This window comes from Tursiops truncatus, chromosome 2 (assembly GCF_011762595.2).
Source record: "Tursiops truncatus isolate mTurTru1 chromosome 2, mTurTru1.mat.Y, whole genome shotgun sequence".
In the NCBI taxonomy this organism is placed as follows: Eukaryota; Metazoa; Chordata; class Mammalia; order Artiodactyla; family Delphinidae; genus Tursiops; species Tursiops truncatus.
The window spans coordinates 12,556,462-12,580,595 of record NC_047035.1 but is presented as its reverse complement, the minus strand read 5'-3'; the positions used below and the strand labels follow the sequence as shown (position 1 = coordinate 12,580,595).

At 47.3% G+C, this 24,134-nt stretch overlaps 1 protein-coding gene across 4 annotated transcripts in view; it reads right to left on the bottom strand.

The window, feature by feature from the left end:
• Positions 1–10,685: 10,685 nt before the first annotated feature.
• Positions 10,686–24,134, bottom strand: part of FBLN5 (fibulin 5) — an 82,939-nt gene continuing 69,490 nt past the window's right edge. For all 4 annotated transcript variants that reach the window (XM_073800114.1, XM_033850709.2, XM_073800113.1 and 1 more), the window contains 3 exons: positions 23,211–23,337; positions 19,410–19,605; positions 10,686–11,663 (listed from right to left, as the gene is read on the bottom strand). In XM_073800114.1, the coding sequence (XP_073656215.1) occupies positions 11,502–11,663; positions 19,410–19,605; positions 23,211–23,337 (485 nt within the window). In that variant the 3' untranslated portion in view covers positions 10,686–11,501. The remainder of the gene's footprint in view (positions 11,664–19,409; positions 19,606–23,210; positions 23,338–24,134) is intronic.

The following is a 24,134-nucleotide window of genomic DNA, read 5'->3' as shown; positions in this document are numbered from 1 at the left end:
AGTACCACAAACTGGTGGCTTAAAACAACAGAAATTTATTCTCTCCCAAGTCTGGAGGCTAGAATTCCCAAATCAAGGTTTCAGCAGGACCATGCTCTATCTGACGCTCTAGGGAAGAACCCTTCCTTGCCTCTCTCCCAGCTTCTGGTGGCTCCTGGAAATCCTTGGCATTCCTTGGCTTATAGCTACATCACTACTCTTCTGCCTCCATATTCACGTGGTCTTTTTCTCTCTGTATATCTTTGATATGTCCTCTCCTCTTCTTATAAGGACGTTAGTCATTGGATTTGGGGCTCACCCTACTCCATTGTGACCTCATCTTAATTTGATAGATTATCTGTGCAAAGACCCTATTTCCAAATAAGGCCAACTCTGATGTTCTGGACAGGTATGAATTTGCGGGGGACACTATTCAATCCACTACAGTGTTGTTGCATCATTTTTTGCGTAAAAATCAGTTTCATGTCAGAATCAACTGGCAAGGGACTGGGGGTCAGGGGACTGTGTTGGTGGTGAAATGGCCTATGAACCAAGTAAATTCAGAGAAGTTCAGAGTTTGAAGTCAGAGGTGACCACCTCCCATGAGAGTGTTCAGAAATCTGGAAAGGCTTTGGAATTCTACAGGGCATGGAATGAGGAGCTCAAAGCAATATTATCTAGATCTCATGTACCAGGAGACCACAGCTGACTTCCGGGTTATCGATGAAAGAAAGACACCTGGAAGAGGGGGAAACAAGTGGAAGAGAAGGAGGAAGAGGAAAAAAGGTGGGGAGATGAATAAGAAAGACAGACGAGTTTCTAAAGGGAGACCAAGGAAAAAGAAAGCAGGGTTAAGGAACTAATGTAAGACCTGGTATATTAAAAGTGCTCAAGATAGGGCTTCCCTGGTGGCGCAGTGATTGAGAGTCTGCCTGCTAATGCAGGGGACACAGGTTCGAGGCCTGGCCTGGGAAGATCCCACATGCCGCGGAGCAACTAGGCCCATGAGCCACAACTACTGAGCCTGCGCGTCTGGAGCCTGTGCTCCGCAACAAGAGAGGCTGCGATAGTGAGAGGCCCGTGCACTGCGATGAAGAGTGGCCCCCGCTTGCCACAACTAGAGAAAGCCCTCGCACAGAAACAAAGACCCAATACAGCAAAATTAATTAATTAATTAATTAACTCCTACCCCCAACATCTTCTTTAAAAAAAAAAAGTGCTCAAGATAAGTTTGGAGAAGAAAGAAAAGGAGAAAGGGAGGGAGGAAGAGATGTGTATGGGAGGCCTCACACAGTGTCACCAAAATTGCCTCCACTGTCACCCAGAGCTGTCCGTATCGTGGTGGCTTGCTCATGACCCTGATCAATTTCAAAGACGAGAGCACCATGTGGGAACCCTTATTGCTTCTCTCTCTGTATCAGTGTTCTGTGGACTAAAGAGGTCGCAGTCCATTTTCCATCCAAGGGTCCTGAAGTCTTTTTTTCCGATAACGCATATTCTGTCTCAACTCTAATTTGAGTTGCCACATACTTGTGATCTCCTTGTGGTTTTTGCTGTCCCTCATTGTGCCACAGTTTACCTTAATGAATTCCCATGAAAGGACATGACAGTTGTCTAAATTAGTGAATGTCCTTCAGCACAGAAGGGCAAGGAGAACCCTTGTGGATTAAGCAAATAGCTTTCAGATCACTTGAGATACAAACAGTTTAAACAGCTCAGGATTGGAAAGATTCTGTGGTTTAGGGGAAAGAGAACTACTAGACCAGGAATCGGGAGACCTATATGTCAATCTACCACCAGGTTACCTGGAGCAAGTCAATTCCCTATTCTCAGCCTCGGAATCTTCATTATAAGGCAATTGGACCTCATGACATGATTTCTAGATCCTTTCGGTTGTCATGGTCTATATGGACGCATTATCAATAAAATCCAATTAAAATGACCTCCTTAGGACATCAACAGTGTATTGGAAGAGTGAAAATGTGGCTGGAAACCACATTCCCACTTTGTACAAAGTTGAGATGAAATGGACCTGATTTCAAGTTGAAATGAAATGAAATGAGAAGGAAACTGCTAAGAGTATGCTGAGAGAAGTGAAGCCACTTTGGTCCTTCAAGTTCCAAGAACTGTTTATAAACTGAGTCATTGCTCGGGTGAATGGCTTGGATACTTGGAATATTTGAGGTGAAGAAAGGCATGGGGCAATTGCTGCTTGCTAGGATAATAGGGAAGAAAATCACGAAGCATTTCCACATACATCATCTTATTTCTCAAAACAACAAGGAGGTGAGTATCATTAACCCCATTTTACAGATGAGGAAAGTAAGGCTCAGAGAACCCAGGCAACTTATTCCAGGTCACAGACTGATAAGTGGCAGAACTGGGACCCAAACCCAGGTCTATTCAACTCCAATCCCAGTGTTCCCTCTGCATCCCCAGATTGACACTATTATACCCAGTTGTCTGAGCCAGGACAAAATTCCTGTAAAGAAGCTGAGTTGTGCATACCTCATTTTTTCATCCTCTAGTGTAAAGAACACTTTCTAGTGTAAAGGCATACTTTCAAATTGAGAGTGATGGCTATCTGGCCAGAGGCCAGAGCAAAGAACTGTTTGAGCAGGGATTCTTAAGCAGGTCAAATCCAAGAACAGAGTAGAAACTTGAAAAATATTTGTTGAGGAGTCAAGTGAGTACAGGGTTCGAGGTTAATATTTTTTCAGGTTACAAGGAAAAATCTGAGGCTCAGAGAGGCCAAGTGTCTTGCCCTAGGTCAAGAGAGACCTAGAAAAGTTCTCTCTTTGTCCAGAGAGAGCTGGAAAAAGAACCAAAGCTGTCTAGACTTCCAGACTAGAGATATTCCCACCACATCACCATAACTCCTAAGGCCAATAGAATTTTTCCTATACATTTAATTAAATGCAGTATACTTTAGGGGGAAATGAATGCTAACCTCCAGCCAAAAACATTTATTTGCCTAATGGGTTAATAAGAAAATGACTCTGCTGTTTCGGAAGCTAATAGATGGCATGGTTAATGTAATTTTCAGTTTTGATATTGGTCCATGAGTCATTTTTGTTTATCTTAGCATTCTTTCCTCAGGTGTGGTATGTACTGACCATAATTACTGGGAATAGGAGCCCCGTCACTCACTCAGGAAGCAATTGACGGACTCTCAGGGAGTGGATGACTGCTTTCATGAGTGTATTTGGTCTTTTAGGTCAAAAAATGGATCCTTGGGCTTCTCATCCTCAAGGAGCCACCTCATCTGCATCCCCGGGACCACTTCTCAAAGGTCCCCAGAACTCAATCTCTAGCGTCAAAATCTCTCCTCCAACACATACTTCTGACCATCTTCAGAATACCTCCACCTGGATGTGTTACAGCCGCCTTTGCCGCCTCAAAGCCAGCAGATTCTACCTGTCCAAGGCTATCTAACTGTGCAATTAAGACCTATGCACCTCCCTGTATGTAAATTATACCTCCACACAAAAATAAAAATAACAGAGCAAGTTTAAAATGGAGTTCATCTTCCCCTACTTCCCAAACCCCTCCTCCTGAGGTATTTCTCGGCTTGGTTTAGGGTGTGCCTTAGCTCCGTAAGCCTCCACACCCAGTAAATCAGCAAGAGCTATTGATTCCATCTACTACAGTTCCCCTGACTCTTTCCCCTTCTCTCCATTTTTCTCTTGTCAGTTCCCATCATCATATTCACTTGAATGACCCTGACCCCCTACTTTGTGCCAGGTGCTATGCTAGCCCTTAAGCCTATAGTGATGAGCAACGTGTAAATGGTGTTTTGAAGGAGTTTGCAGTTTAGAACTCTGCACGGTAATCACAACCACAGGAACACAGGTAACAGGAGTGTTTCTTTCTACACAGGAGTAGAGGGCGGAGTTGGCGGTGTGGTTGCAGGGTTTCAGGGATGGGTTTGGAAAGCTCAGAGAGGAGCTGACCTCTGAGGGGAATACTGACAGATGAAGAGGCATCTGGCAAGTGGACGAAGAGAAGCGCTGCCAGTGAGAGGAGTTCTAGCAGGAGCAGCTGAAGGGAATATATAAGCCTTTCAGGTTAGGGGAGAGGGGTGTTGTTTGTTTGAGAATTTGTTATGAAGGAGGGGAAAGTGATTGGAGATGGAACTGGAGAAGAAGGCAAGAACCAGAACATGGAAGGCTTTGCCAGTCACGTTCAGGAGTTTGAAATTTACCCCGTGGGCAGAGGCGGGGCTGGGGGTCAGTAAAGACTTTTAAGCAAGGAACTAGTCAGGCTTCTCTTCAGAAAGATCAACTTAGAGGTAATGATCTTTTATGTGAACAACCTGCAGTATTCTGCTTGATTCCCATTTCTCCCATCTCCATACACCACTTCCAAAGTGATCTTCCTAAAAATAAGACAACGTCCCTTTCCTAATTAAAAAGCAAAGCAGGGGCTTCCCTGGTGGCGCAGTGGTTGAGAGTCCGCCTGCCAATGCAGGGGACACGGGTTCGTTCCCCGGTCTGGGAAGATCCCACATGCCGCGAAGTGGCTGGGCCCGTGAGCCGTGGCCGCAGGGCCTGCGCGTCCGGAGCCTGTGCTCTGCAACGGGAGAGGCCACTGCAGTGAGAGGCCCACATACCACAAAAAAAAAACAAAAAAAACAAAAAAAAGCAAAACAAAATAAAATACAAACCCTACCATAGTTCCCCCCATAGCAGACAGTAGAAATTCCCAAACTCTAAGGAAAATTATTACTGGAGACGTTGATAGTTGTTTTGGGGAAAAAAACATTTCCCTTCCAAATAAGTTTGATTCACCTATATACAAAAATTAACCAGGTTTCCTTTTCATTGTAGGACTTCTCAGAGGCTTTAATTTTCTAATATCAATTGTGAATCTTTCAAAAAGGGACTCATAATTCAGATTCCCCAATCTAGTAAACAAGCGAACTCCTCAGTCTTGGAGCACTGGTTAGCATCTCGCTGGGCTAGTGTTCTGTGAAATTCTGGTCTCTACAATAAAGTACAAACTCATTTAGATGAATAGGGCCATCAATAATGTAAAGAATTCCATTGCTCCCTGCCGTACACACACCCTTGAATCCTCTGCTCCAACCACATTGGTCTTCTCAGTGTCCTTTCCTTCCTATGCTTGAGGACTTCACGGTCATCCTTTAAGTCGCAACTAAATCCCAATTCACTGTGAAAAAGGGGTGTACGGGTGAAGGTTGCAAAGATATAGGTGGATCTGCGTAAAGGTTACTGTCCATAAAACCACAGTATGTTCTATTAGGGAATAGTTTGGATGAATAATTCTATAATCTGTGAATTTACGAAAAGTGCTAGCCTACATTTTACAAAGAAAGTTAAGGGTGATTTGTTACTGGCAGAGAAACCCTGGTCTTTAGAGACCGTGCACGGTCCTGAGTTTAAACGGACTCCCGTTTTCCCCAGACTCTGCTCCAGATTACACGAAGACTATAGGCACCACGTCAAGCTGCTAGATGCCACGATGGACTAGGGACAGAGAGTATTGGAAAGATTTTTTAAAGTGCATTTCTGGTAATGAGTGGGGGTAGCCTGGCTCCTGACGAAGGGGTGTTGGAATGAAGGAAGTCGAGCCTGGAAAGGAGAGACTGCAGGTCAGAAGGGACTCTGAGAGTGAGTCCTCAGGAAGAACAGCCACAGGGAAGACCCAGGGTCAGATCACTGGATAAAGATTCTTTCTTTTTTGAGCAGGAATGACAGGAGAAAAATGAGAAAAGGGAAGTCGTGTCTTTGCTCAGGAAGGGGTGTTCTGGAGACTGGAGAGAGGTTCTGTGTGCTTAGGAAAGAAGAGCAGAGGAGGTGGAGGGAGAAGGGATCAAAATGTATCCATAGTCTTGTACTTTGCCCCTCAGACCCAGCTGTGTTTTCACTGGACAGGACCCGACCACCAACTCGCAACTTTGGGATGGAGATCAGGCAGTAGGGGTCAGGGGACAGTGCAGAAAAGGAAAGAAGAGAGAGAATAAAGGGAAGAAATGAGAGGAGGAAGAGGAGGAGAATGAAGGAGGCTCCTAACCCCAAGCCCACAAGCTTACTCAGAAGTAAAGCAAGGAAACCGAGTTCACATTCCCGAGGAGGAACAAGAGAAGCTCCATCTCTATCCTCGTCCTCTTCTTTCCCACCTCAGCCTTCAGCAGGTTGTTGAGGAATCAACAAAGGAATGGAGTGGGGCTAAGTGAAGTCTGGTGAAAATTAAGAACCAGAGTAGCCTTGAGGCAGTCTCCCAAGATGGAAGCTTGCAGCTGGAGGGAGTGAGTGTGAAGAGCAGAATATTTATTAGCTGAGTATTAGCAGAGTACTGGCTCAGTATTAGCTGGAGGAAGCAACATCTTTTCCTTCCAGAGCCTGGCCCTTCTCTACAGCTGCTCCAAATGAGGCAACCAGCTCCTTTTCCACTTGTCTTATTGTCACAAAATTCTTGCAGTACACCTGGGAGCTCTTCGCCACCTACTTGAGAAAAGTCCTGGCTTTTATGATGGAAAGTGATGCCAAGAGTTTTAAAAGTTGTACTGAGGGCCCTAAGAGGTTATACATTGAAAGTTCCAACAACAAAAGCAGGAAGCAAGAGGGCCTAGCTCTCCCCCAGTGTGCATAGATTCCGAGCTGAAAGGATTCTCTTGACTAACCGCGGTTTTACTGAAAAAAGTCAATTATGATTTCAATAGTGCCTTTGCACTTAAAAATGCTGCCTTTGCAGCAGTGTTATTGGCCCACATATCTGCTTTTCCGAAAGACTGGGAAAATGCTGTGTGGAAATGCCAAGCTTGGGGTGGACATCTCTGTGGGGGTCTTTTTTAAAGTGGAACTGGAAGAAAATGAAACAAAATAAGACAACACAAAATTGTAAGACTACAGAATCACTGTAAAGAGCTAAGTTACTTGCGAATACCACAGCTTGGTTTCAATAACTTTTTTTTTTTTTGGTAAAGAGCAGAGGATGGAGGACATTAACAAATATAAGAGCAAGCGATGCTCCTCTTTATGGACAAACTATAAGTGGTTGGTACATTAAAGCTCAGAAGAACTCAAGGCATGTGTTTGAAGTCTAGTAGCTACCTTGTGATAGAAGCCAGTTCTGCAACATCAAATGCATTCTCAGTAGAAAGCAGGAGAGCAAGAATTGGAAAAGAGGCTACGTAGAAACCAAAACAATCCTCCCCAAACAAAAACTACTTTCAAGTGGCATCCAGCTATCCAATGACTCTCTGGTAGCCCTAAATCAGCATTAAATTAAAAACATCAAATCTTGATAAATAGGTATCATAAGGACCTTGGTGTTTGCATCCATGCACAGTTTACTCCTACATTCATCTTACATTATTGCTCAAGAATACTCCAAATTCCTGAAAAAAGTGTTGCTAGTCACTGCCTGTCAACATGTCGTTACCTCTTTGAGAGAACACCAACAATGACAATATAATCGATCGGTGCTGACACCTATTTTCTTATCCTAATGGTCTGTTTCACTGATGGATGCTGGTGAAGACTCAGTACTAGGAAGCATTAGCAAGTCAAAGATTCTAATTGGATGCTGTCACTTCCCCTGCCTCCCCACCCCCGGCAAAAAAAAAACTACCAAAGTGATAAATCTTGCCTCAGTGCACTCCTTTTTGTCCTGAAACTTCTTGATTATTTTTTTTAAAAACATCTCTTAGTTACTTATGTTAGGGATTCTAATGAAGCTGTCAGCCATCTGCTAAGTAAAGGCACTAAGAAAATTGAGAACAAAAATATCAACAAGAAAGAACAATCTGTGTATCTCTCTGATAGTTGATGAGCATTGGCCAATTTCAAAATAATGAAGAGCTTTACTAAAAGTTTGCTTTTCTTTTTCCATAGAGATTAAAACATTGCATTTCAAGGTACATACAAACAGTATCCAAAAGAAAGAAAATTTTTAGCTAACATTGATTTTGTGTTTCCTTTCAGTGTATTTAGTAAGCCTAAGCAGAGACATCTTATTCTAAATTTCAAACATGTTTCTGAGAATGTTCATAAGAATTTTTGTTGTATGAAATAGACATGTCAATAATTATGAAAATCTAACCAAAATCATTTTGTTCACACTGCTAAAATGCACCCACCACACTGTATTCCAGTTTTGTCTCAGAAGCTGCATAAACCCTTAGATAAATATCTTATCAGGGGCTTGTATCTATCTTGTTCATCTCTCTGAATCCAGAAACTGGCCCAACCAAAGTGGGGTGGGTAGGTGCTTAACCAAAGTGTGTTCTCCTCTTACAAAGAAAACCTTCTACAAACAGGATTTCATGCGCTGAGAGGAGAGAAAAGAATAGTTGCTCCTTTATCGCATCATCTCTCTCTGGGTGACCCTCTTGGCTCACCCAGATGAAGAGTTTGTACATATTACAGTAAACACTCAGTCCACAAGCATACATTGAAACCACCGAAAATGAGGTAATCAGACCTGCTGAAATGTTTTCACCATCTGGGAAAATAACACCCCAAGGGCCAAGACAGTTACCTAAGAAAATGTCGAAGTACGTTTTCCAGGCCCGAGAGGCTACAGGTAGGTGGATTCTGTGCCAGTTAGCAAGCGTTATGATTGGCAAATGGCTGTGAAACTCTCAAATTGCAGTTTAATGGAAATGCTGGCTGTCATCCCCAAAGTACATTTCAAGAAATCACAAAACTTTAGAATTAAAGGCAGCTGAATGGAAGGTTTCATCCACATTGAACCCAGAAGCTTAGGTGGTAACGCAAGAACTTTTGCAGGTGTCCCAGCTCTTAATCTGGCACCTCTTCCACCACAGAGTCCTTCATTCTTCCAGCCCTGATGGAACAGAACGGAGCGGGGTTCATGTGACAAGCTCTCAGCCCAGCTCGGAGATGGGGCAACGCTGATGAGGGGGGACAGGTGTGGAACGGCCTGATACCTCAGGGTCCAAGGGGACAGCCAGCCCCAGCAGACTCCCGCGGAGGGGGCACAATGCTGAGATTTGAAGAGCAGGCTTCTCCCCAGTCTTGTGAAAATAATAACACCTGACTGTTCCCAAGGGGTGGCCGAAGGCAGCAGCTTTTCGGGTTCTGGGAGCCTCTGTAACTGTTTCCCAAATGTCTGGGGTTTGGCCCTACAGTACGTACACGCTTAGCCCCAGGGCATTTTTCCCTTAAGTTTTCAGTTTAGGGTATTTTAAGGTAAATTGATCCCACATGCTTCTGATTCATTTACACTGAACTCATCAGACTATGTTTGGAAAGAACAAGCTGCAGGCCAAGAAGTCCTTTGAGGCTGCTTTTATGAGTCTTTCTGTGCCCTTTTTCTTAGAAGTAGGAAGCCACGTCTTGACATGAACAAATAAAATGCAAGTCCTAGAGACTCAGGTCTGGTTCCAAATGTGGCACCTCTGAAACCCATGGGTCCTCAAATCACCAAGACAAGGCTGCCCCTCCTTCTTTTTCAGAAGTTAAAGGAAACCTTACCCTCGAGCTGTGTTGAGCCTGAGTCAGTCATTCGGAGCGGCTCACATCAGCCTTCAGCATTCTAACTCCACACCCAGTCCTGACACCTAAGCCTCCCCACCCAGGGGGAGCCCAGGGCTCAGGGCCACCACGGCTCTCTGCTCTGTGGAGCTGGGTCCGCACACTGGCAAGTCTGTAGGAAATTGTCCTTTCTCTTCTGAGCTATGAAACTGGGGCTGTGTGTTGTTGATTTGTTGCTGGTGCTACTGTTAATATCACTTGAACCTGACGGAGTGGGCACAGTGGGGAATGGTTTGGAAGAGCTTTGTTTTAGGAAGGAAGAATTAACATATCCCCTCTGGAGGCCAACCGGAACCAGGAAATGTTTGACTTTACTCCTTCCCCTTTTAGTATAAAAGAAGCCTGAGGTCTAACTCAGGCAAGATGGTTCTTTGCAACATGAGGCCACCGTCTTCTCGGTCTGCTGGCTTTCCAAATAAAGTTGCTATTCCTTGCCTCAATAATTAGTTGCTCAATTTATTGGCCTGTCGTGCAGCAAGCAATACGAGCTTGGACTCGGTAACAGGGTTGACTCCTGGGATGGGACGCAAAGGTAGCTGTCCCCACCTGTCCTCCCATCTGTGATTTGCACTGTTGACTCTCTTTGTCCCTGTCTGGGGTACCAAGATTGAAGGGAATTCAGGTCCCTGACCAGGAAAAGAAAAATGAACCCTACAAGTAAGAAAAGATGTTGAGGGCAAGGTGACCAGGGCTTGGGCCACATTTGTCTCCCTTTCTTTATGCAATGAGCTCTCAACTCCACCTACTTATTAAAGGTTTTAAGTTTCCCCATGCCTGGGCCCTACCTAAGACTGACTAAATCAGAATCTCTGGGGGTGAGGCCCAGGAAGTCAGGTTTTCTTCTAGAAAGCTCCACTGGTTATCTACTACGCAGTCAGGGATGAGGACCACTGATTTAAAGTAACTGGATACATTCCTGTTCTGGAAAAGTACCTGGAAATAATCTACATCATGGGGGGTTGTTTGCTGTCTTCCAATTGAACGGAATAAGATTCAGGCTTGATGCTCTCCCCTCCCTCCTCCACCACCATTTCTCTCCCCACCCTCTCTCCTTATCATGTTGTTAACAATGATCTCACTCTCCAGAGAGCTTTTCAAGCCAGTACACAATAAACTAAAGAGAACAAGAACCAACCCCAAATGCTCAATCATCTACGATGTCAAAATGAACCAAACACAAGATCTCTTCAAATATTTAATCAGTTTGGAGACCTCTGCCTTCCAACCCAGTTGTGTAAAAATTCTAAAGGAAGCATGATGAAGGGGTCCTCAAAGAAAACGTTGGGCTAAAATGGAGAGGAGACTGGGTTTGGGAAGACAGAACATAACACGTGCCTTAAGGCCTTTTGAAGGAATTCTACCGTGGATTAAAAAAAAAAAATACTCAAATGAACAAGAAAGGATTAAACAGTTATACAGATTTAAGGACAACTAAAACTTCTTTTATGGCTGAAAATACCAGACATGGCTTTGAAATAGACTCTTTAAAAACCCTTAGATCCTGCTGTGGTTTCTTTCCATAGCCTTCTCTGTACATGCAAGAAGCAAGCTAGCTACACCCAGCATCCCCAGGAGCATTTTGGGCCTTGGCAAAGAAGCAATCAGCAAGAGATAGAAAGAAGGCCTGGAGCAGGTGAGAGGAAGCGGTTCACAGTTTTTGAACGTGGACTCAGACCCCAGCCAACCTAATCTATTTTCTTTGAAAAATATGGAAATAAACTGAAGGCCTTGAAAAATCACCGTCAATCTCAGGTTAGGGTGCCAATGATAATGCTTTTTGATAACTGTGTCATAGCAACTGGGGAAGCATGTCCTTCAAAGTGACGGGACGGGGTTTATAATAATACAGGCGTGGTCAGGACTCGGGGCTGACTCCCCAGGAGACATTCGGCAGGAAGGGCATCACGTCTTTCTCGCTCTCATTCTCCCTCTGGTTCCTTCGCTTCTCCTGTCCCTTGGTGCTGTTGAGAGGCAGTGTCAGAGGCTCCAGCCCAGGGCTCAGAACGGGTACTGAGACACGTATATCCGCAGTCGGATCACGGAGCTGCCTCTGAAGTTGATGACGGTGTTGACAGTGATCATTTCCAAGTCCAGCTGTATTTCCCGGGGCCCTTTGATGGGGCGTGTCATCACCAGGGTGGCACTGATGGGGCCTGTTTGCTGTGGACGGAACCGGGGATACCAGTTAGAGAAAGTCTGACTGGCTTAAGGAACCAGGGTGAGCCTGACCCCAGAAGCTGTTGAACAACGGCAGAGAGGGTGAGGAAAGCTGTCCGTCAGGAGACGTGGCCTCTGGGACAGTCACCAAAGCGGAAGGCCAGGTGGTCTGGCCACAGCCGGCCTCTGTGGCCCCAATCGGGGCGCTCCTCTTTGCCCACTGCTGGCAGACAGCCATCCCTCGATGCCAGGCTCTTCCCCCGACTTCGTTCATGCTCCACCTGGCTTCTCCCTGCTGTCCCTTCAGGTCCCACCTGAAATATCACCTCCCCGGAGGAGCTTCTGTGCTTTCCCCAATCTAATTCAGGTCCCTATGACCCTCTGCCAGTGCACCCTCTCCTTCGCCTAGGAAGGAAGGTGTTCGTTACCATGTGTCATAGTCCACACTAGACTATGAACTCTGTAAGAGCAAGGACCAGGGGCAGGTTTTGCACCCCGGAACCCCCCAGCGCCCAGCACGGTGTCTAGCATGTGGTTAAGTGTTCAGTGACTGTATCTCGAATGCAAGAATGAATAATTGTCCAAACTAACTACGTGACTCAGGGCTGTCACTTCACTTCTCTGTGCCTCCTCTCTAAAATGAGGGTTTGTACCAGATCAGTAGTTCCCAAGTAAACAGCTCCAAAGCACCTGGGACACTTTTTAAACTAAAAATTCCAGGGGCCGATGCTAGGATTTTCTGCCTCAGTGGATTTTTCGATGATGCCTGGAGAAATGTGACCTGTTTACCAGCCCCCAGGTGGTTCTGAGCATAGCCCCTGCTGGGGGTCCCGGCTGGACACTCTGCACTCACCTACAGCTTCACCACTCTGTGACCCTCTCACTGTGGTCCTGATAACTTCATGTGAGCTTTTTTCCTCCTCTGAATCTTTTTCTGACGCTTTCAAGGAGGTAAGGAGAGAGGACTGACATAATTGAGCTTCCGCCCTGTGTGAGGCGCTCTTCCGGCCACTTTTATGTATATGTGCTTATTTAATCCCCATAAAAGCTCTGAGAGTCCTGGCTACTCAAAGTGTGGTCCCTGGACCAGCATCATCGGCATCATCAGGGTGCTTATGAGAAATGCAGGATCTCAGGCCCCCCTAAGACCCACTGAGCCAGAATCTGGAGCTTAACACAATCTGCAGGTGATTCATGGGCCCATTAACAATTGAAAGGTGCTCATCTAAAAGCACAGGACCCAGGCTGGGGAACCTAACTGCCATACTAAAGGTATGTCTCATTATTTCTGTTTTTCACTGTTCCTTGTGAACTGAGGCTCCATGAGTTAAGTCATTGCTTAGGGTCACTCGATCAGTCAGGGGCAGAGACAAGGGATACCATTCTGGTGCTTTTGTCTGACTCCAAACCCCAGGCCTTTTTTACTGCACAACAATTATCAGAAAAGACTGATGCGTATTTTACTTCTTCCTAGCACTGCCCTGAAGGACAGATGCTTGGGGTCGGGGGTCAGTGTAACGGCCAGAGAGTGGGTCCCTGGAAAGGAAATAGCATAAGGGAACAGGACATCTGGATAATCCCTTCCTACAAGCTGCAGAGTCCAATGCTGTGCCCAGAAACTGAAAGCAACAAGCTCTGCAAAATCAAGAAACTTGGCTTCTTTAAAGCCACACCAGGCATTTTATCTGTCTCCTTGAAGGGAGGGCTCCCCATAAAGTTCTGGACAGCCCCAAGAGCTGCCACAGGTAGGACAAGGGCAGGGCGGGCAGACAGGTGTCACCCAGGTAGTGGGACCTCCCCTGGGCTATCAGCAGCTTTACAGCCACGCCATTTCCTCTTGGCATCAGCTCCCTCCATTCCCGTCAGCATCTGAGCAATTGACACCCTCTCACACAGAGTATCGCTAGCACTTCCTTGTCAACTCTTGCAAAACCTCGGAGCCCTGGGCCAGGACTTCAGAGGGTACAGCCAAACAGGGAAATGCCCAGGACATTTACATATACAAATACCTCACCAGCTTTCACTGTTTGCATGAACGAAGGCCAGGAGCTGAGGACCCTGAGCTGAGGGCGGGCCTCTGGAGGGAGAGCTGCAGAGGCTGGGACGGGGAATGGAACAGCTGGAAAGTTCTCAGTTGTCCCTTTGGGCTGTCCTTGTAAATGTCTCCAGAGTGTGAGAGCATCGTTGCCTCTCCTATTTGGAAGTAATCTTAGAGCTCAGACAGTCTGATCCCCACCAGGGTCAGATCTACAGCAGCCTGAGAAAGGCCTGCCCACAAGCACTCAGAGGACTTAAGTGCCTGCCAAGACAGCTAAGGACCGACATCTCCACTCCTCACTGGGCTTTTAGGGCAGAGCCAGGCATTAATGAAATAGGCCTCCCAAGAGGCTCTCGTCATTGGTGGACTTGGTGGTCACTGGTACAAAGTGGTGACGGTGATGGTGGTTGATACTAGGCATTTGGTTATGACCTTGCATACATCCCTTATTTAATCCTCATAACCCTATAAAGTAAGTAGGTTAAGTACACTAGCACATGGTACTAGAGCATCTGACTCCAGAAATCAAGCTTCTAGCCACTAAGCTGTACGATAAGGTCTCAAGTGTCTCTCAATTTCCTGACGTCCCGTGGCACTGGCTCTAGTTGAGAATCACTCCTTTGCATTGTAAATGTTTGCCTGGTTGTTTTCCCCTCCCTGCCACAGTGTGGATTCCTGGGGGCAGAGGCCACATCCTGTTTGTCCCTAAACTCTCAATGCCTGACTCAGAGCTGCACATGCAGCGGTGCTGAATTAACTTCCATGACAGAAGAAGGAGTGAGTGACTGAATGCCTGTGAAGCTGCCCGCATGGGAGTAGCTTGCAAACAGCCCACCCGCTCTCTGGCGGTCTGTCTTCCGTGGCCCTGCTCCTACACACGCTCGGGTCTGTTCTGAGTCAACTCGCGGGATGGCACTGTCTGACATGGGGCAAGCAGCCAGGCCACAGCAAGTCAGCTTCCCTTGGCCCGGCCACGTGATCCCCGTGCACTTGGCCACAGCCTGTACCCTGTGACCGTGCTCCTTCTTCTGGCCCTACTTGTGTCCCTAAGTCACCTGGCCAAAGCCAATCACCAGTCCTCTGTCCAGGGCTCAGTGTGAGACAGATCGCCAACGGGGCTCATGAAAGGGACATGCGCCTGCATATGCACCTGTGCATTTGTGTGCATACCTGTACCTATGCATACAAGCAAGTGTGTGTGCACGTGAGTGTGTGTGTGCATGAGAGTGTGTGTGCGTGAGCGAGTGTGCATTTGGTGGGTGTAGCTGTGCATACCTGTGTGTGTGTGTGTGTGTGCACGCGTGTGCATGCATGTGTGGGTTTGTATGCATGTGGCTTGCCTGCTGTGTGAAAGGAAGCTCTTCCCAGGTGCTCGTAATACAGTCAGTGACTCTCAGGGTGGCAGAGCCTGAAGAGCCGTCAAGCCCCACCCCTCACAGGATGCTCCAGTCCCTTGAGCATCTCTGGCCTCTCCAGGGCCCAGCAGCCCACAAACTCTTAACAACAGTAGCAGCAGCAGCAGAAACGATGCTATCGATACAATCGTAACTAATGCTTATTGGACACTTTCTATTGTGATCAGATGTTAAGGTAGACTTTTCTTGTTACCTCAATCTCGGCTGAGACCCCAAAGCTAGGAAAGTAGGTGAAGATACCCTGCATCCTAAAGAGAAATGGGAGCGTATGTACAGATACTGGTGGTAGACTGCCCGAGTTCGAATCCTGCTCTGGGGCTTCCTAGCTGTGAGATCTCCACAAGTTACTTCGCCTCCCTGTGCCTCAGTGCTCTCATCTGTAAAGTCGGGAAGGTCAAGCAGGCCCCAGAGTACAGGATTGTGGTGAAGATGAAAGGAGTGAGACATGAAAAGTCCTTGGAGTATGTCCGGCCCCGTACAGGATTTGCTGCCAGCGCTGTCGGTGTAGTTCCTGTTGCTGTTGTTATACGATAGAAGTGTATTAAACACACTTACCAGCCCCAAAATCAAGCAAGAGGGGCTTTCACTGCGGGTCCCTTGACATTAAAGGATGCAGAGAGCAGCATCAGATTTCCCCGGAGAAGTCTAGGGAAGAGAGCCCCAGAGCTGCCTTGCACCACGGGGAGGAGACGGGGCTGCAGGGGAGCGGCTGTTGGTGTCCTGAAGGCCCCGTGTAAGGTCTGCCCGCCAGCGTGAGGCAACACACACACACACACACACACACACACACACACACACACACACACACACTTTCTGAGAGAGGTTTGCGGTGACAAGCAGCCAACTAGAGGCCCTCGCCCACATCTGGGAATGGTCAGTGCAAAGTCCTCAGGGAAATCTCCAAAGAACCCACAAAGCATCCCATTAAAGCAAGAGCATTTGGGCTGTGCCCCAGAGAGAGGAAGAAGGCCTGCCTACAATGGCCCCATCCCTCCTAACCACGCCCCTTCCACCATCTGCATCCCCAAAACCCTGGAGGAGGAGCCAGGGCAGCACCGTCGGTGTGGGGAGGGGAAGAGGAAGGCAGTACAGAGGCCAAGCTGGTGGGTGTGGGGGGGGGAAGGGGGAGGGGGTGCGGGGTGGAACTTTACACTGAAGGAGAGACTGGGTAGTTGAAGTTTCCACGTAAAGCAGCTGGTTTGATAAAAACAGCCGTTCTGTTCTCCAGGCACTGTGCTAAGTAGATGATCTCATCCAATCCTAAAGTAGATACTGTCATTATCCCCTCTTTACAGATGAGGAAACTGAGGCTCAGAGAAGTTAGGTAACCTGCCCAAGGTCATACGGTTGGTAAGTTATAGAACGCAAACGAGGCAGGTCAGCCTGTCTCCAGAGCCGACATTGGAATGACTCCGTGGGGCCTCCTGAGGAGGGCACTGCAGCTTTGCACAGCTTGGAAAGGGAAAGCCCTGCTTCCTCCAACAGATTTCTGTCTTCCTGGCCCCATGCCCTGTGGCGTCACAGGGCCCCTGCACCGAGCCTGTTTTCTCTTCCCAGGGGCAGCCTTCGAGATCTTTCCAGCCAGGATCCACCTCCCCATCCCTAAGTTCCTTCAGCCATTCCCAGGGCAGGTCTATGTTCCCTCACCCCCTTCGTGTCCTGACAACCTCATCTGAATAAATACTAAAGAATTAGGGCCCTTCTCAATGTTCTCAGAGAGAGAGCAAACCACATACAGCTCAAAGTTTTGTGAGTTTCAAGGGTCCCCTAGTCGCTGTGACAATCCAGGCACTAGAGGAAGCTGCCAGGAAGGGGCCCTCCCACGTGTTCACTCCACCTGTAGAAGAAGACAATCTTCTTCCCACTCTTCCCCCGCCCGCCCCCCCCCCCACACCATTGTGGTGTGGCTCTTACAAGTCAGCCTCACAGGGAACATTTGGGTCTAGGGAATTTTAGGAGGTGGTGACCTGGGAGTGAAATCTTGCCAAGACAGGGCCACTTCCTGCAGATCCTCTATTCTGCTGGGGGGTGGGGGGGTGGGTGGAAGGGTAACCGGAAGCAGGTAATGTGGGTGATGGTATTTTAAATCCCCAAGAGGGGCATCTCTGTGCCCTGTGATTGGGATCCACTGTGTCTGTACAAATGACAGAGGCCAGATTAGAGAATCCTAGGTGGGCTAGGCTTATGCTCGGGGGGGTGGGGGTGGGTGCGTCGGGGGGTGGAAAGCCCCCAGAGGCTCAGGCAGGTGGGCTGTGCTGGGTGGCTATGGCTTATGGGTTTGGAGAAAGGACTGACAGAGGCGCAGCTCATCTTTTTCATCTTGAGAAGTTCCTCTATCCTCAGCTCATTCCATCTTCTTCCAAAGCCCTTGACCTCACTACACTGATCTACAGAGGCTGGGTCCGCAGGTATGTTATCACACATGACCCAGCCCTGTTAGGGTCTTGCCAAAAACGTATTAGTGAGGAAACAGGCACGATACCAGCTCCTGGGGCCTTTTCTAATCTGTTTTAATCCTGCTTCTGAGACCTCTCTGTTTTCCGACAGTCCCAGCACCAGAGGCAAGGACTGGAAGATTCTGCCCCGGGGCTGGGGAGAGGGCAGGGAAAGATCTCAGATATGTGGTTCCCTCACAGGCCAGTGGGCTGTATCCCATGAAAGTGTGTAAACTTCTGAGTCTAGCGCCCCACAGGGACCCTGGAAGACCACATACTGTATTCATTAGTAATGCAGATTCCTAGGCTGAATCATGGCCCCCCAAAGTATCAGGTCTTAATCCCTGGAACCTGTAAATGTTATAAGGAAAAGGGATCTTTGCAGACATGATGAAGTTAAGGATCTGGTCATGGGGAGATTATCCTGGATTACCTGGATAGGCCCTCAACCCAGTCACTGTCAATTCTAAGAGACAGAGGGAGATTTGATACACACGGAAGAGGAGGAGGCTCTGTCACAATGTGACAAGGGATGCAGAGATTGGAGTGATGTGGTCATGAGCCAAGAAATGCTGGCAGTCACCAGAAACTGGAAGAGAGAAGGAACGGATTCTCCCCTGGAGCCTCCAGAGGGAGCATGGCCCTGCTGACATCTTGATTTCAGGGCAGTGAAAATGACTTCAGACTTTTGGCTTCCAGAATAAATTTCTGTTGTCTTAAGCCACCACGTTAATGGCAATCTGTTACAGCAGCCACTGGAAACGGATGCACTAGGCCTTAGCCCCCATCTTCTGAAATAGATTCTCTAGAGAGGACGCTCTGGAATTCCTTTTTTCAACAAGTACCCAAATTCACACTGAAATGTGAAAAACATCGCTCTAAGCCAGGGGGCTGTAAAGACAAGTGATCACCCCAGAGGTTGCAGGAGATGAAGCTCAATAATAGAAATGGTACAGTATTGGGTGTATGTAATTTACAAAGAAGCAAATCTATTTTAGGGTGTGTGCTCTAAATTTTTTTCCCGATATGGATAAGCTGGTGCTGCCCCACCGAACTTTCTATGATGACAGAATTATTCTATATCTGAGTTAGTACAGCAGCCACATGTGGCTACTGAGCCCTTGAGATGTGGATAGTGCAACAGAAGAACCTAATTTTTAACTTTACTTCATTTTCATTAGTTTAAATTTAAAAAGCCACGCGGCCACTGTGTTGGACAGCGCAGGTTACAGCCCACTTCTGTGAGGAATGCCTTTAAGTTCACTGCCATGGATGTGCCACGAGGGCAGGGATTCAGGACTGTTTTGTTCACTAGAAGTCCTTCTAGTTCCTAGAAGGCCATAGTAGGTACTTGATGAGTATTTGTCAAATGAGTGGATGGAAAAAATGGATATGTGAATTCCCCTCCCACAGGATTGCAGGAGGAATCTGAAGAAGAATATACATATGTAGATAGATACAGATACAGATATATCTATATAAATATAACTGAATCACTTTGCTGTACACCTGAAACTAACACGACATTGTAAATTAACTATACTACAATTTTTTTTTTAATGGTTAAAAAAAAGAAAAAAGAAGAATTGCAGGAGGAAAGAGACCTACAACTGCATCTTGGCCTGATTTCTCACTGCAGGTGAGGGTTCTGAGGCTCACAGAGGAGAAGCAACTTTCGCAAGACCACACAGAAAGTGAGAGGAGCCAGGACATTGGAGTCTGACTCACATCCGCTTCCCTCTCCTGCCTTTACACCTGCCCCTCCTGGCTGCACTCTGGCCTATTTCTAGAAGCATGTTCCAGGCTAGACAACAGAACACCTTGTTGAAGATGGTGACCATCACTCAGCACCCCTTCTTACCCGCATATAGAATTCTCTGCCCTCATTCCCAGACTTGATCTGGAAAATGTAATAAGCCCCAGGGTAGCGGGTCGTTGCTTGCATTTGGAAGATGTCAGCAGGAACAGAGCGTCCAGACACCACGTCCATATCCCGGTACAAGATGGTGAAGGGCTGGTCTCTGCAGCCAGGATTCTCAGCGGGACACATACAGCGGCTGTCGGAAAGGGAAATCATGTGAGAACTCAGGAAATCCTTTCCAGATGCTGGATGTGCCTACTTCCTCGCTTAAAACACTGAAAAGGAGGCCACCCCATTTTCACCATCCAAATGCTGTAACTGTAGAGGCTCTCTACTCCCGGCTCCGGTCTAAAAGCTCTCCAGCATGTAGGTGAGCTCTCTGTTTCCTAGAGAATGGCCTGTTCTGGCCAGTCAGCTATTCTTGCTACTAGAGCATAAACCTGAGATGTCTGGTTTTCAGAACACTGGGGACATCCTCTAATGCACTTCACATTTGTCACATATTTAGTCAGAAAAATGGACTGCATAGCCTTTCACTTCCCCAGCCATCCATACTCATTGAGAAATTTTAAAAGTGAGAAAGTACATTAGACTGACACGTCTTGAGTGGTCACTCTACATTTTCTATTGCACTTACCCCAGTCTGTGTGGAATATAATTCAATATTTTCTTTCTCTAAACAAGCACTCAGAACTCACTGTGTATAAGATACAACATTAGGACATGACTTTAAGATGTTAGGACATTATTGCAACAATAAATAAGATCCTGATCTTAAATTCACTCTCTAACAGGTGAAATAAATCACAGACACAAATACTTCTAATACAAAGCATCTAATTTGTAACACTAGTAATAGCATTATCATAGTATGAAGTTGAGTCATTACCAAGGTATGCCTGTTATAGACACCCCTTGATTTATCCCTAAGCACCCCTGTCTCTCACCTCATCCCTGAGACTCCCCCTAGGGGGTCAGAGTGCAGAACAAGATAAGAACATCTGTTGATCTATGCCTTGGTGGCCAAAACCGGGAGTAAGCCTTGCTGTGCTTCTGTCACTTTCCCTAACTTCCAATCTATCTTCGAAACCTATCAGTTCTACTTCTAAAATGTAGTCCAAATCCAACCACTCCATCTCCACTGTCAGTGCACTGTCTCACTCACTGTCTCACCTGGACCTCTGTGACAGCCTCCTGTGATGGACTAGAAGGTACTCCCACTCCAATCTGTTACGCCACAGGCAGAGTGCCCCTTGTGGAACGTAAGTCAGATTACGTCTCTATCCTGCTTCAAGGTTCTACGGTGGCACCCATCGCAACTTGGACAAAAACGAAACACCCATTTCAGCCTCTAAAACCTCGTGGGGTCTGGTCTCTGTCAGTTTCTCTACCCTCCTCTTGGGTCACTGTCCATGTCGTTCATGAGGCTGCCGTTTCTTCCGGTCCCTGAAGACATCAAGGTCACTCTTGTCTCATAGTCTTTGCACACACTGTTCCCTTTGCTCATCCACCCTCTGTTAACATCGACTCCCCTTTCCATTCCAGCCCAAGGGTCATTTCCTCAGAGGGGCTTTCGGATTATCCAGGCTAGACCAGGTCCAGCCTACTCTTTCATTTTGTAAATTTCTGTTCTTCCTGTTCACAGCCCCTGTTATCATCTATGATCATGGATTCATTATATGACCATTTGTTTACTGTCTTCTCCTCCACTAGCATAAGAGCAAACACCACAGCACCTGGGAGCAGATGTGGCACAGAACAGGAGCTCAACTAACCTTTCATAAGTGAATGTCTAGAAAGAATTTTTAAAGTTTTGTTTTTTAAGGCTCCATCAAAATATCCAAGTCAAAATGTCACGGGTGCCAAAATGGTCGCATTAAAATGTCACGTGTCACACAGAAAAGAATTGTTTCCTAAAAGAAGCTTGAAGGAGGGAGAGATGGCTCCTAGCTGAAGAGGATCACAGACAGCTGGGAGGGGTGACACTGGAGCTCAGATCTGAAAGATGGGGCAAATCTGTCTGTGTGGCAATGGCAGGAATGCCTTGCATATGACAGAAAATGTGGGCATGGAAGCCAGAAGGCTGGACACTCTGCGGCATGGGTGAAGGTGAGAGCTGGTCCTGTTCAGGTTGGCGGGAGTGCAGGACACCTGAACGAGGAAATGAGCTGGATGCGGGTGGCTGGAGTGAAACTGGAATGGGGCCTGGAGACAGGGAGTCTCCCAGCGTTCTCAGTGGCTAGTTGGGGACCTCGCCAGTAACACCAGCTCAGTGCTGCAAGCTGCAGGTCAGGTCCCCACCACAGACAACAGTGGCCTGGAGAAACCCAGGGAGAACCAGGATGGGAGCTGAGGGCAGCCTGAAGCTCTGCTCTGCTGCAAAGTGCCCTGGAACCAGAAATCAAAGAACCCTATTCTAAAGGCTACTTAGAAGCACAGCTCTTAGCAACAAGTGAAGACGTCTCTAAGGGACCAGCCTGTCCCTGCTTTGTCCTCTTCTGTCCAGCTTTTGATCAGAGCAGGAAGCACAGCTGTGGATTTCTCTTAGAAACTGCATCCCTAGAGGGAATGAATGATAGGCATGTCCATTCATCCCTTTATCTCCAGTGGGAGGGCTGGGCGATGCTCAGGGCATTTGACTGGAAGAGAGAAGGGCAAAAAAGACATCCCTGCATGTGTGCATGTGAGTGTGTGTGTGTGTGTGTGCACACGCATGCACATGGGCTGAGGAGGAACTCAGATGGTTAAATAGGAGCTAAAGAGAAGGAAAAGGAATTCCTAATACACCAGGGGCAGAAAAACACTGTCCTAGGGCATTCACCTTGCAGAGGTTGTCTTCAATTTAGTTCTCTCCTCAACTCTAATATTTGCCATCTGGTGACTTTGTAAAATCACTATTGTGGGACCTCCCTGGTGGTGCAGTGGTTAAGAATCCGCCTGCCAATGCAGGTTTGATCCCTGGTCCAGGAAGATCCCACAGACCGCAGAGTAACTAAGCCCCTGTGCCACAACTACTGAGCCTGCGTTCTAGAGCCTGCGAGCCACAACTACTGAGCCCACGTGCCACAGCTACTGAGCTTGTGTGCTGCAACTACTGAAGCCCGCATGCCTAGAGCCTGTGTTCTGCAACAAGAGAAGCCACCACAATGAGAAGCCCGCACACTGCCACTAGAGAAAGCCCATGCGCAGCAACAAAAACCCAACTCAACCAAAAATAAATAAATAAATTTAAAAAATCACTATTGTGACATCAAAAACTTGATTAGAGCAAGCTAGGTACCCTCGGTTATTGAGAACTCTCTATTGACCTCTCTAACCCCTCACTACTCCCAGCAAGGTCCAGGGAGACTGGAAGCACTCGTTTCATCTGGGGGCTTGCCTGCAAGGCTGAGTCTCGCATCACCCCAGGCCCACAGAATGAGAATCTGCCTGCTAACAAGATCCTGGGTGGTTCCTATGCACGTGACCTTTGAGAAGTCCAGCTCTAGAAGACTCTGTGTGTCCAGAACAAAGTCACTAGAGAGAAAAGGAGGTTCATGAACCCTGCCTCTCCTTTTGGTTAGCTTTCTAGAAAATCTTCATATAGCTCTGGCATGAGTGGGGGACTGGTAGAGAACAGTGTGTGTGTGTGTGTGTGTGTGTGTGTGTGTGTGTGTGTGTGTGTGTGTGTGTGTTGTGTAGTAGGCAGTAGGCCAGGTCTCCCAATGTCCTGGAGGTACACTCTCCTTTACACCACACTGGCAGCCTTCTGAACCAGGCCCCTCACCATGTTCCCATTTCCCAGGGGAAGCCATGACTTACTTATCGCTGATCCGCAGATAAGGCTCCTCGCAGCGGATGGGGTCAATGCACTTGAAGCCCCCTTGCAAATTGTAGCAAGTCTGCTGCAGGATGCACGTGTGGTTTCTGTGCTCACACTCATTGATGTCTGAAATGCACGGTAGACAGGAGGATGGTCACAGGCCAGATGGGTGGGAATGGCGAGGGGGGCTGCCTGGGTCTTTCTATAGAGCTATGCTAGCCAATAGGCAGCCACTGGCCACACGTGGTCACTGAGCCCTTGAAATGTGGCCAGTCCAAACCGAGATGTGCTGTTGAATGGAAACTATATACCAGATTTCGACGACTTAGTAAAACCAAAGAATGTAAAATACCTTATCAATAATTTTTATATTGAGTACATAGTGGAATGGTAATATTTTGGATATATTGCATAAATAAAATATGTTCTTAAAATTAATCTTGCCTGTTTCTTTTTACTGCTTTAATGTGACGAGGACATGTGACTGGGACATTTTAAATTACATATGTGGCTCACATTTGTAGCTCACAATATATTTCTACTGCCCGGCACTGTTGTGTGGAGAATTCTTGCTTAGTGTTTGGGTTAGGCAGGTTCAAGGAGCTGAAAATGAGTCTGTTGCTCAGCTACCAGCCTTCTCCACTTGCCCCAGTGAGTGGAGCATGGGAGGGAAATCATCTCAAACAGCCAATCTGGAGGAGACCCACTCCTTTCACAGACTGGGGTCCTGACCCTTGGAGGGACACAGCAGTTAGAGGTGAGAGGTATCCCCAGCGTCCATTCTCTAGGAAGTCAGTAGAGAAAAGCTGACCAGGCTTCCCTGCAGGGGCCATGAGAAAACCTACTCATGGACCAGGGCCAGGCCATAAGATGTCCTGGTCGGGTCCGGAGCAGTCCCCAGAGGGGCCGCAGATATCTGCCTG